Source organism: Monodon monoceros, unplaced genomic scaffold, assembly GCF_005190385.1.
Source record: "Monodon monoceros isolate NGI ecotype Baffin Bay Population unplaced genomic scaffold, NGI_Narwhal_1 Super_Scaffold_4, whole genome shotgun sequence".
Taxonomy (NCBI): Eukaryota; Metazoa; Chordata; class Mammalia; order Artiodactyla; family Monodontidae; genus Monodon; species Monodon monoceros.
In genome coordinates, this window is record NW_021703781.1 from 5,662,555 (window position 1) to 5,676,693 (window position 14,139).

The following is a 14,139-nucleotide window of genomic DNA, read 5'->3' on the forward strand; positions in this document are numbered from 1 at the left end:
ATATAGGTGGGTTTAAATCCATTTCCAGCACTTACCACACACATAAATTGGTCATGCTGCTTAACTTCATCTACAAATACGGACAGTATGAGCACTCACCTTACTGAAATGTTGTGAAGATTAAAAATGTATATAGCAAGAGCAGAGCAAAGTGACACAATCCAGAAAGCTCTCCATGTACATTAGACAGCACCATCATCAATAACATCACATGTATATCGTTCAGAGCTATCAATTCTTAGGTGGCAAAATTCAATTCACAAAAGAAAACACTATAACTACCTAAAACATTAAATTATCTGCTAAGATGTCTTAAAAGTTCAGCTTCCTAGGCAAACCCGTAAAAGTACCTAAGTGCGTTCTGCTAATAACTTGGAAATAACGTCTGTGGAAAAGTAGATTCAGAGCTCCAACTGTGGATATCAGGTGACATTTCCCACCCTTCAATCTCGACGGTGTCGTTAAGGTTTTCCATTCCATCTACAGGTCAGCGGTAGAAGACCTCCCTGGAAACCAGATACTGGTGAAGGCCTAGTGTTCCGAAGCAGAGGCTCTGCTGGCATGTGTAAACCCTGTGGAATGAGCAGCTATTGAGGCCAGCCCCTCCCTATAATCATAACCCCCTAAACCTGTCTCATTCAGTCATTTCATTCATTCATGGACCCTAAGAATTAGCCTACCTGCTTTACTTACCACTACCATAAACTGCTTTCTAACGAACAGCTTCTTTCTACCTAGCAGTTTCCTAGTAGCATAATCGCGATTCGAGCAGTTATAGAAAGAACTGGAATGAAATTTATTCTCACTCTGGAGGTTGGCTGATGCGTTTAAACATTCTGTGATGGGAACGAGGAGAGAGGCACTGAGGTAAGATTCAGCATAAGAAAGAGAGCTTGAACTACGAGAGAGAAAGGAGATGAAATGGAGGCGGACTAACAGGAGGTGGGAAACCGTTAGCAGACGGATGGAAAAGTGACTACAGGGTTTTATCCTTTCCTTTTCAAACACCAGGAGCCACCCTAACCCAGTGACGGGACCAGGAAAGAGGCAAGAAAGGGGGCTGGTGAGCCCCGCAGCAGGTGCAGATGTGGCCCACCTGCCTCCCCCGCCCCATACACACTAGGCAAAAGAACAGAAGAAAATGGAGTTTTCAGGGCTATCTGACAACTCAGGCTTCGGTAAGTCAGAGCCTGCCCTGCTGAGGCATTCCATGTGAAGAGCATGTTGAGAGTAAGTCAGAGCATTGCTGTATTCTCAGAGCTTAACTACTATAAAACCGCCGCTGGAAAAATCTTAGTGCAACCGATAACGCTGTTGTCATACCTGTTCCACCAAAATTACTATCCAGTAAAATTAATGATTTGTTTCTTTTCTTTGTCTTCTTTCCTTTTTCTGTGGTACTCTCAGCTTCGTGAATGCGCTCCACATTAAACCACAGTGAAACGCTGAAACCTTCCGACAGGTGTGGCCAGCAGTTTTGTCCTAGCAATGGCAAGTGGATGGGGGCTACATGCCAAGAGGAAAGCAGCTGCTGGGGAAAACTGTCACTGTCACCCTCCTTCTTGCTCCGCGAAACCCGTGCTCTTCTTAATAACCCCATGGCCTTACTGTTTAGAATCGCGGGACACTTTTGTGAAAAAGATGAAACACCATTGCTTAAATTTGGAGTATGCAGCAAAGGGAAGGTGAGATACTGTGAAGGACTCATAGTAATGTCACTTTCAACAATTTTCAGAATACCCAGAAGAAGAATTTCCTAGAGGAGAAGAAAACCACACAAAACTTTACAATCATGTTACAAGGTACATAATAATCTTGAAAGTCAGGTTATAAATGAAAATACAAATATATATATATGCATATCAGCATTCCTACTTAAATACCTTCCTAGCTACTATATCATTAAAATATTCATTTTTTGTGTGTAGTTAAGATAAAATATGAAACAGAGGTTTCAGTCCTAAAATATATAATCTCTTGTGGTTAAAACCTAAAAAGTTATGAGTTGGTTTTAAGTACTAGCAATTAAATACAATAATTATATCAGGAATCATTTCTAGCAAAGAAGGACGTTTATTTCCAAGTACACTATAGTTGCTTCTATCAATTATTTTTAAATGAGGGGTAGAATCAGAGACCTTACAAATGCTTCAGATTTCTGAATGGCATTTACAGCATGACTAACTTCACAAAGTTGAGTGCTCCGTTACTTTCCACCTTATTTTACATGTCTTTTCCCTAATCAAATAAAATTTCTTTCATCTCTGTTTGGTAAACTAAAATAAGGTTTTTAGGTTTATTTATAATTACAAGTTTTTGGTTAAACTCAAACAGAGAATGTACAGAAGGGATGACAGGAAACAAGTATTTAATTAAAGGGAAAAGCAACGACTAAGGAGACAAGTAAAAAAATAGAAAACATTAACCCAGTACAATGCCCTACCCATGCATAAAATAACATCTAATGTTGATTATTACAATGATAAATGAACTCAGAAAAATAGAATAGAAACATTCCGTAAATATACAGTCAGTTCTCAATTGTCTACACGAGTGGTTTTTTTTTTTTAACATGTTTATTGGAGTATAATTGCTTTACACTGTTGTGTTAGTTGCTGCTGTATAACAAAGTGAATCAGTTATACATATACATATGTCCCCATATCTCTTCCCTCTTGCGTCTCCCTCCCTCCCACCCTCCCTAACCCACCCCTCCAGGTGGTCACAAAGCACCGAGCTGATCTCCCTGTGCTATGCAGCTGCTTCCCACTAGCCATCCATTTTACATTTGGTAGTGTATATATGTCCGTGCCACTCTCTCACTTCGTCCCAGCTTACCTTTCCCTCTCCCCATGTCCTCAAGTCCATTCTCTACATCTGCGTCCTTATTCCTGTCCTGCCCCTAGGTGCTTCAGAACCTTTTTTTTTTTAGATTCCATATGTATGTGTTAGCATACGGTATTTGTTCTCTTTCTGACTTACTTCACTCTGTATGACAGACTCTAGGTCCATCCACCTCACTACAAATAACTCAATTTCATTTCTTTTTATGGCTGAGTAATATTCCACTGTATATATGTGCCACATCTTCTTTATCCATTCACCTGTCGATGGACACTTAGGTTGCTTCCATGTCCTGGCTATTGTAAATAGTGCTGCAATGAACATTGTGGTACATGACTCTTTTTGAATTATGGTTTCCTCAGGGTATATGCCCAGCAGTGGGATTGCTGGGTCGTATGGTAGTTCTATTTTTAAGTTTTTTAAGGAACCTCCATACTGTTCTCCATTACACTAGTGGTTTTTGACCTTGTGTTCCACAGAGCTCCCTTGGGGTCTACAAAGCTCAAGTGGGGTGGTGAAATGGGCAGGGCTCAGGAACATCCTTCAACGTTGCTTCAAAGAAAGTATCTCCAAAGTTTTCTGTTTTATTTGCTTATGCTTCTAGTCAAGGTTTCATTATAAAAATGGGTTTCTCAGCAAAGGACGGTCTAAAAATCACTAAGCTGCACCAATGGACAAGTGATAGAAGATAAATGAAGAGTGAGTAACAATTTTCTTAAAGAAAAGGGTAACTCTCAAAATGGTTATAATTGCTTATAATTATCTTTAGTAATTAAAATTATTTAGCATTTCTTAAGCAGAAATACTTGGGGTGGAATGGGGTAAAGGGAATACAATCCCAATGATACGTCTAGCTAGCCAAAATTGAAGCAAAATGGTTAAAACTGTGTAAATAACAAAATAATCGAGAAGTTCACACACAATAACATGGAGCTGACTATATAATAATTACCACATCAAAAGAGGGAGCTTAGTGATTTCTAAATAATAAAAAAAAATTCTATTAGTTATCAGTGAAAAAATGGCAAATTATAGCATATTTACTGTACAAGGAGATTTCTCCAGAAATATTCTCAAAAGAAGGGTTAGCTCTTCCGAACATGTTCTTGAACTCATCAAAGATACCAAAAGATCCACCAGTACTCTCTGGCATGCTAAATTAAAGAAAGAGAGAAGGGGGAAAATTAAAGCCGATATACAATAATTAAAAGAACGGAATAAGCAATTTCACTGAAAGAGATCAAACACTATTGTCACATCTTGAATGGATTATAAATACTCTAATAATCCAAAAATCTGCTGAAGAAATAACAATACAATTAAATGCAAACCAACTAACCAACTGACAAGCAACAACAAAACCACTTTTCTTAAAGATTGGTTAGCTCAAAGTAAAATAAAGGTATTATTTAAAGAAGCATAAATTAATACAGTATTTCTTAAATAAGCTGTTAGGTACCATAAAATAGTCTGCTACCTTCTCATGTTGAAAATGTTTAATTTATGACTATAACTTTCTAAATAGAAAATTAGATGACATAAGTAAAAGTTGAAGTAGTAAAAATTACAAAAACACTAAAATATGACAAATGATTAGTTTGAACACTTTATTCTATCATGGGGCTTACTATGAAATATAATTGGTAATACACAAATTCATATAACTGTCTAGAGTAAAATAAATATTCGTAGCGTATATTACAGCGATTGAAGTATATACTTGCATGCATTATCTCAGCCGATCCTAACCAAAAAAAAGTCCTACAAAATAAATATTATCTCCCTTTTGGACATGACAAAATAATTCTGATATAAACCTGTTTATAAAACCTGTTTCAGCAACATGTTTTGTAGAAGCAGTGAACTGATACAGTAGCATAATGGCAGACATATCTAGAAATAAACTTGCAACAAGACTATAAAATAGCATGGACTTTATCCTGTAAGTAACATCAATCAGTTAAAGGTTTTAGAGTAGGAAAATAACATGATCGATGTAAACTGTATGTGCTTAGATTTTTTTTTCCAGTTCAAAACTAACAGGCTCCAGTTCAAAATGGGGGAATAGAGATATACACATACATATACATATGCCTTTGTCTACCACCGAAAAGTCGCTGAACTGAAAGTTCAGAATAACAAAAAGGAAGAAACCCATAACAGGAAAAAAGTGGGGAGGCAGTGGGCATTGGGAGCAGGTCAAGTGAGAGATTTAAAAATATTTCTTGAAGATGGAAGGAGAGACAGATAAAAGAGAAAGCTGCAGCCCAGAATCTCTTTGAATTACAAAGGGGCTCAGAGGAATGAAGAGCTGATCTGTCCCAAATCTGAGGAGGAAGTAAGAACAGGGTTGCAAGCACAGGGATTAATAAAAGGTCTGTCTGTGACATCCACCTCTCTCCTTGATTCCGAGTAAACAGCACGGATAAGTCACCTTTTACCTTTATGCCCGAAACCTGTAAACTCTTCTCAAAAGAAACTGAATGGCTGCTGCCAAGAAAAAGCTGAGATGTATGGTGGGATGTTAGCATCAGGGCTACCAGGTATAACTGTAAAAGTCTGCAGACTGGCCGAGTTGCCTAACCAAGGGGAAAAATAGGAACTGAAGAGTATACAGAGTACACACAGAACTCCTAATACTCAACAACAAAAAAAGAAACACCCTGATTTTGAAAAAGGGTGAAGGATTTGAATAGACATGTCTCCAAAGAAGATATACAGATGGCTAACAAGTACATGAAAAGATGATCAACGTCACTAATCATTATGGAAATGCAAATCAAAACCACAGTGAGATACCACAGTGAGGAAAACATCAGACAAATTCAGCAGGGAGACATTTTACAGCATGATCAGTCCTCCTCAAAACTCTCCAGGTCATTAAACAGGGAAAGTCTAAGAAATTGTCACAGCCAAGAGGGAACCTAAGGAGGTATGACAACTAAATGCAATGTGAATCCTGGCTAAGATCTTTAAACAGAAGAACATTAGGTACACACTAAGGCAATCTGAATAAACTATGGACATTAGTTAATAATGATATAACAATATAGGTTCATTAATTATAGCAAATATACTAAGGTTAGTCTGGGTACTCTCTGTACCATCTGCTCAATCTCTCTGTAAAGGTAAAGCTGTTGTAAAAAATAAAGCTTATTAATAAAAAAATTAAAAAGCAATCTACATTAAATCAAAATAAAATTTAAAAATGATTTTTAAAAACCTGAAGTACTGATGTATGCTACAACATGGATGAAAATATTATGCTAAGCGAAAGAAACCAGTCACAAAAAAACACATATGCCATTTACATGAAATATCTAGAATAGGTAAATCTGTAAGACAGGAAATAGATTAGTGACTGCCAGGGGCTGGGGCACGTGCGTGGGGGAGGGTGAAGGGGAAAGGGAGTGACTGCTACAGGGTATGGGGTTTCTCTTGGGGCGATGAAAATGTTTTAACGTGGACAACTCTGAACCTACTAAAAAACACTAAACTGTATACTTCAAATGGGTGAATGGTATAGTATATTAATATATCTCAATTATATCACAAATATATCTCATGTATACAAGTTATATCTCAGTAAAGCTGTTAGAAAAGATAATGGAATAGAATTTCTCAGAGCTAAGCTGGAAATAAGTCTTCAGATCAAAAAAGTCCACTAAGTGCCCAACACAATAAATAAAAATATACCCATACACTAAGTAGATGGGGAAGAAGGGAAGGCTTTTCCTTACCGTGTAATCCCAATTAATAAATGAAGATGGAATGATGGAAACAGAAAATTACTATTTGGCAAACCACCATATTAACTGTTTCAGTCAAGAATCATCAATGGATGCTAAAATAAGTGGGTTAAAGTATGATGAAAAAAAGGATATTTACACAGCGTTATCTCCCCATAAGAAACTTACTAATTATAAAGAGAAAATACTAACAATGGAAACACCTGGCAAAACACCACCTTAACCAAGTGATCAGTCAACATCACCAGTAATAAGATACAGATATCATGAACCCCTAGATATGATGCACTGTGAAAAGGCACAGCATCACTTGTGAGATATGCATGCCCAAAATGCATAACTTGAATTTGATCATGAGAAAATATGCGACAAACCCAAATTAACATTTTCTGTATGTCAGCCTTAATTCTCCAATTACAATTTAGGTTTCTCCAACTAAAATCTAGGTTTCTATCTAGTGTATATAATATAATCATATTACGTATTCATTATGAATTTGTCAAATGTCTGTGAAAGTACAGAGTAGAGAGTGGGCACTCAAGCAATACCTGATAAAAGCAGCAATACAGGGCTTCCCTTGTGGCACAGTGGTTGAGTATCTGCCTGCCAATGCAGGGGACACGGGTTCAAGCCCTGGTCTGGGAAGATCCCACATGCTGCGGAGCAACTAGGCCCGGGAGCCACAACTACTGAGCCTGCGCGTCTGGAGCCTGTGCTCCGCAACAAGAGAGGCCGCGATAGTGAGAGGCCCGCGCACCGCGATGAAGAGTGGCCCCCGCTTGCCACAACTAAAGAAAGCCCTCGCACAGAAACGAAGACCCAATACAGCAAAAATAAATAAATAAAATTAATAAAAACGTCTACCCCCAACATCTTCTTTAAAAAAAAAAAGAAAAGCAGCAATACAGTGTTTAGACTGGGCTACAGTCCTCGCAATGCCACTTCTATGTATATGACCCTGAACAACTAATTTGGTCCCTTGGGATTTAGATTTTCCTCTCTATAAACTCAAGATACTTATACTATGTCTACCGCATTGGATGGTTCTGAGAAACAAAAGAGATGATGCATATAAAGCTACTTTTGAAGCCACACAGCACTATGCCAATGGAAGCCATTATTGTCAACTCTTCATTTCACATAGCAACAAAATTATTTCAAAGCTATTGTTTAAAACAGTTTCAACGCACCTTGAAAATCAGAATCAGTCTGTGTTAAAATACTCAAGAACCCTCCTAAAAGATTTTTCACAGTTCCCTGAAGATTAAAAAACAAAAGAAATTAAATGTCTTACCTCATGAAAGCATGAAGCAACTGTAATATCATAATAAATTACTTGATAGTCTACTGTATACACATTTCTAGGTATTTTAAAATAAGTGGAGAGAATGCTATGTGTAGGATTATACATAATTTTCATTTTGTTTTTTATGCTGTTTTGTTTTCTGAGTTTTCAAAACAATGACCATATATTAAAATTAAATGCAATTTTTCAAATATTATCCACTCTCAGAAACATACTAGGATTCTTATTAGTTAGCCAATGACAACATTAATTTTTATGCTACTTTGGAGAACTATGGAAATAGAAGATTTTTAGAATATCACTTGTACTAAAAACATACATTAAGGTATTATAAAAGGTAAGTAATCATCTCAATTTCCAGACAAGTTGGGTTATATATAAACAAAGAGATGAGTAATTGGGGCATGCGTGTGGTAGATATTGACCACATTTAACTAAATACATCTTTTACCTGTTGCATGAGTAGAAAAATATTCTTTTCTTTCTGCCTGATGATTTTCAAAAAACTCTCAAATACGTGGGAAAGCACGTCAAGTTTGGCTTTACCAGCAGAAAGCAAATTTAATTCCAGCGTACAAATCTCAGGATAAATTATTTCCCCTTGAGTGAGGTTTTCAAGTAAGTCATTTGGACTGCTTGATGCACTGAAACTTTCTACTTCAGGCTTTAAGTCTACCCCTAAAAAGGGGAAAAGAAAAGATTATTTTTATTCCCTAAACATTGACAAAAGATTTGAAATCTCGTTCATCATTTAGGAGATCTAGTGGCACAAGTGCTATTTATAAGAGGCTCACAAAACCTTTTCCTACTGCTTGACTTTTGATTACAATAAGTATCCTGAAAAATCAAATCATATGGATATTTTGAAGATAAATGAGTAGCCTTAAAAGTAATTTTGATCTTCACTAGAACCACGAATATTATCAACTGTAATTTTTACAGACCTGTGACACAGGTTTAACACACTCCTTTGACACAACTGGAACAAAATGCTATCCCGAACTTTCTGATGCCAAAATACCTAAATCACAGGGTAGTTCATTTGTTTGCCCATATCTCTGTGAAAACAGTAGGTCTGGCTATTGGTTGGATGAATTTTATACTGTGTCTTCTTCATAAGTGAGAAACAGACAGACTTTCAATGAATTTCAATTTCAAGTACTTTCAACAAATATTACATTTTGGAAATTTTAACTGTTATGCTCTTTAAAGAAACTGCTGTACTCTTTTAAAGAGTTCATATAGGTAAGAAATGTATAAATTTCTACCTAGACCAAAATTCTTTAAATTAAGATTTAGCAAACTTACAAAAAGGAGGAAATCTATCATTATAAAATCATGTCTGTACTCTGATAAAACTTAACACTGTTGGGACTTCCCTGGCAGTCCAGCGGTTAAGACGTCGTGCTTCCATTGCAGGGAGCGCAGGTTAGATCCCTGGTCAGGGAACTAAGATCGCGCATGCCACACGGTGCAGCCAAACAAACAAAACAAAACAAAAAACTAACACTATTAAACCAATATTTTTTCAAAAGCACCTGCTCAGGAGGTGGGGGCGGGGAGGGAGAAGTGGAAGAAGGTGGTTAAAAGGTACAAACTTCCAGTTATAAGATAAATAAGTACTAGGGATATAATGTACAACATGATGACTATAGTCACCATTGCTGTATGATATATAGCAAAGTTAAGAGAGTAGATTCTAAGAGTTCTCATCACAAGGAGAAATGTTTATTTCTTTTCTTTTTATTGTATCTATATGAGATGATGAATGCTAACTAAACCTATTGTGGTAATCATTTCACAGTATATGTCAATCCAACCACCTTAAACTTATACAGTGATGTGTGTCAATTATTTCTCAATAAAACTGGAAAAAACATATTAAAGTAGTTTGTTTAATGAATCAAGTAAGCTACATGAATATATATGTGTGTGGCTTTCAATTCGTGGCTGTTCCTTTGTTCTTTTCACTCTCTTTATGGTAAAAAAACAAAGAAACAAAAAATACCTGCAATGGACCCATCAAGCCCTTTCAGTAGGACATCAGTGATTATTCCCATTCACTCAGTGGGAAAGAGAAAATAGACTTTGAGGAAGATAAACCACTGCAAACTTAGTGAAGACTAACAGTACTGGCAGAGTCACAAGATCAGCAGATGAAAAGACTGAGCCTTCCCAGAAATCTCCATATTTTCCATTCTACCCAAGTTTTAGGCCTGGAAACAAAGGACCATATGCAATGTCGTTCCATCCTAAACAAGCTGGGCTGTGGTGAACTAAGAAGAAATCTATGCTGCAGCATCACTGGAGGCCACAAAGAGATGTCTGCATCCCTTATATTATTTAAGCTTTATAACAAACTGCCTGCAATGCTCTTCCTGTCAATGTTGGCTGCATAGATCTTTTGTATTTAGGCCTCAACGTAAACACATCTTCAGAGAGGCCTTCTCCGACCCCAGTCACTATCACATCACCCTGTTTTATTTCTTCATACTGCTTATTTCTGATACTTATTGTTTGTCTTTTCCACTAGAATATATATGAAAGCAGGGACTTCCTCTACCCTGTATTCTTAGGCACTCGGTCAATGTTTGTGATAACAAAGTATATCTCATTGTTTTAAACTGCTTACAAGAATGTCAGAATTTGTTGTCAAGATCAAATGAAATGATGATGCAATGCACTTTTTAAATGTAAGGCAATACAATGTAAGGCAATACAAAATTCTAAAGTGATATTATTATGAACCATTTGCTAATTAATAATCTGACTTCAAATCCAATCACAAGTCCTTCAGTGATATTTTACCATCATCCCAGGTTTCACTATCCTCAGGATTGCTTTCAGTATCTGCTTCATAACCTTCTTCTTCAACCAAAAGTTTAATACTGCAACACTGAGAATCCTCAGCTTCTTCTGAAAAATCACCAGGTTGGGATGACAATTCTTCTTCAGACTGATGACTCTATAAGATCAGTGTAATTAAAAGGCAAAAGCTGTAATGTTTGTTCATTTTTCATAAATAAGGTATTTACTACTCAAAAGTCATTTTAAGGACAGCTTCGGTATTTTAAGAAAAAAAATCTCAGGAATCAATATTAACCATTACACATTATGAAATTTGCACAGAATAATTTTCTTGATTAACACCTCAGAAAATAGCTGTCCTAAAAGATTAAGCTATAGGTCATTTCAGTTTTACTGAAAAATAAGTCTAAGAAATTTCATTCTAGTTATATGGTAAGAAATGACTAAAAACCACAATGAGGTAGAATTAAGTTGTACTTCTCACAACTTAATGTGAATAAATATGTATTATTTTTACATATTTGTTCATGGAAAAGATTTTTTCATAGGATTTTTATAAATAAAGTGTTTCATAAATTAGATAACCAGAGAAGAGATGAAAAATTTTCAAGGAAATTAATTTTAAGATTTCAGAATGCAGTTGTCTATATACAAGCATCTCAGATATCAAGAGTTCCAGCATTAACTCCCTGTGCAATATCTTGTGGCATGAAATTTTCTTTCTCTTATAAAAATGCTACTAATATCTTCATTTTAGAAAACACACTTGAAGAAGCTCAGAGTATTTTATCATTGCAACAGTAATAAAAGGTAGAGTAAACTTTTTTTTTAATAAGTAGGTAGGTATTTTAACCCACCTAGGTATTTTGACATTTTAGGTAGGTATTTTCACATCTTCCAGTTAACCAACTGATTCAGTAGTATGATGAAGGCATTAGTAGTTATTTCAGTAAGTTTTTAACTTATGACAAACAGTAACATAAAATATTATGGCAGAAGATTATAAAATGCCAATGTATGTCCAGACCAAGGAATTTAAAAAGAAGTTACATAAGGATAAAGGAGAGGTGACAATTAACTAAAGGTAAAGAAACATAAAAGGAGAGGGAAATTAACTAAATATGTATCCGAGTTTCAGGAAAAAAAATTAAAATAGTTCTTTTAGAAAACAATGTTAACAGAACAACTAAAAAACTATGACTGCTATTTTCTATGCAAGTACTAGTCATTTTTAATGCTGAGTGATTTAAAATTAAAGTGAGAAGAGAGTTCTGGAAATATTAGCTGCACCAATATAGGATCAAATAAGACAGCTGAGTCACTGCCATCCCTGAATTGTTATTTAATAAACTATCAGTTTATACGTAAGACTTATCAAATAATACCTTTCCACCTAACTAGAAGTAATTCTCAGAAAATCTCCAGATTAGATGAAGAAAAGCATGTCATACTGCTCTGTTTTTTATGAGATACGGCACTGACTAAATACAATCCACCCCACATGACGGCGACACGGCCCATCGAACTCACATGACCAAATCCTGGCCCATATGTCCTAACCACATTCGTTGGTGTCTTACTCCCATCCCACACGCTTCTGCCTCTGCCAGTCACACCCAAACAACACAACTGTCAGTTATTCATACCTTCTCAGTCATAGCATCATCGTGTTCAAAATCTGCTGAATGATTCCCCAGTGCAACTCGAAGCAGAGCATCAAATAAAGGCTTTGCTAATTCTGTTTCAATCACCTTTGACTTGGAAAGATGGCTCCTCATTTCAAGCAGTATATTTTCCACAGACAAGTTCTAAGGTAAAAAAAAAAGAGAGAGAGACTAAGAATATTAACATGCTCTAAGAAAAAATTAAACAGTGACAAAACAAATGATAAATTAATAGTTACTTAAGTAAACGCTAGTCCATTTATTTGCAGTTGATATGAAATTAAAATGACTATAAATACCTAGCGCTTATACAAACATCCTACTGCTACAATTAATAACAACATTTTAATTTATCAAATGCTTTACTCATCTTATTTGGTTTTGAATTTCAGTGTACCATAAATTGTATCATGCAAAAAATGTTTAGTTAAAACTTCAGGGGTTTGATTAACCATCTCTAGATTTTACAAATTCCTTCTTGGAGATTCCTTAAGACTCTAAGAAGCACTTATGTTCTAATCCTTTTCTCTTCCTCCCTTCTTTACTCCTTCCCATCTGTCCTTGAGGGGAACTCTCACTGCTTGCCTACGTTCCTCTACTAGGGGATGAGGCCATAAGGATGGATAGGAAACTGACTTCTTCCCTAAGGAATTATCTCCGTCCAATGTGAGACACAGATACATACAGACAAGATATGATGGTGACCATACGAGAGCTATAAATAAAGTTCTCTGAGTACAGAAAAGAGGGGATGTGCCTGAGAGACCTGTCGAAGTGTCCAGAGGAAGGACTGTATTAGATGAACAATGAAGAACAAGTTGGAGACAGCAGGCATAGAAGCAGAGAGAGAGAATACGCCAGACAGAAGAACAGGTACAAAAGTACAGAAGTGATGACAAAGAATGGCATCTCCAGAAGCTGTCAGCTCAGTATGGCTGATTGCAGCATGGTGAAGGACAGCGGGAAATTAGGCTAAACAAGGAAGTGAAAGCAAGACTGTGATGGGCTCTGCGTGCTATACTAAGGAGTGTCTATTTTAATTGTGAGCAACGTGGAGGCATCAAGATGTTTTAGACAGGAGGCATTATGGAGGCTGGGACTGCAGTCAGGAGAGCCTGCTGGCTGACAGAACGGTTAGGGGTGAGTTAGTAAGGAAAGAAGGGATCTGCCATATTCGAAGTGTCCTTAGAAGCAAGGCCCGAAACTGAGGACTCCTTTTTCTCTGACACATGCTCTCAGGAGAAATTTGCAAAGGTGTGAGGGAGGCAGAATACGTTGGGGGAAGAAACCAGGCAAAGATGCGGTTCCAGAATAACTGTGTAGCCCCAGCCTAATTCCATGGGAAGCTCTGGAGCCTCAGCTGCACCACAGAAACTGGCACACACACACACCCCCAGAGCCATTCCCATCAATCACCGGCTCTGAGCACCCTCCCCAGGTCGGCCAAGGGCACTTCTTGGGAGATGCGTGCAGGTGTGAGTCCTCAGCAGCCAACATCTGCAGCAGACGGTGGACGGGGGGATCAGCTTGGTAGGGGATCTGGGCAGGGCACCAAACAGAATCACACCAAGGCTGAAAAGTCTGAACTTTGAAATACAATGCTCATTATTACTCATCTGACATTCAGTAAGTAACTAATGCCTTTCAGAGTTGGTAAATTTGTCACATGTGGGTTCTGAATTCCAAACTAAAACGTAAGCTTCTTGAGGGCAAGAACAGGCTCATGTACTCTCCTCTGTGTCCGCCACAGTACCTGGTACTGTTCTAA

The 14,139-nt window shown here is 37.0% G+C and overlaps 1 protein-coding gene across 8 annotated transcripts in view; it reads right to left on the minus strand.

Annotated features, from left to right (window-relative positions):
* Nucleotides 1-14,139, minus strand: part of LYST (lysosomal trafficking regulator) — a 176,369-nt gene that overhangs the window by 113,206 nt on the left and 49,024 nt on the right. For all 8 annotated transcript variants that reach the window (XM_029244991.1, XM_029244992.1, XM_029244994.1 and 5 more), the window contains 6 exons: nt 12,354-12,515; nt 10,708-10,864; nt 8,351-8,577; nt 7,784-7,850; nt 3,889-3,998; nt 1,324-1,756 (listed from right to left, as the gene is read on the minus strand). In XM_029244991.1, coding sequence (XP_029100824.1) covers nt 1,324-1,756; nt 3,889-3,998; nt 7,784-7,850; nt 8,351-8,577; nt 10,708-10,864; nt 12,354-12,515 — 1,156 coding nt within the window. The remainder of the gene's footprint in view (nt 1-1,323; nt 1,757-3,888; nt 3,999-7,783; nt 7,851-8,350; nt 8,578-10,707; nt 10,865-12,353; nt 12,516-14,139) is intronic.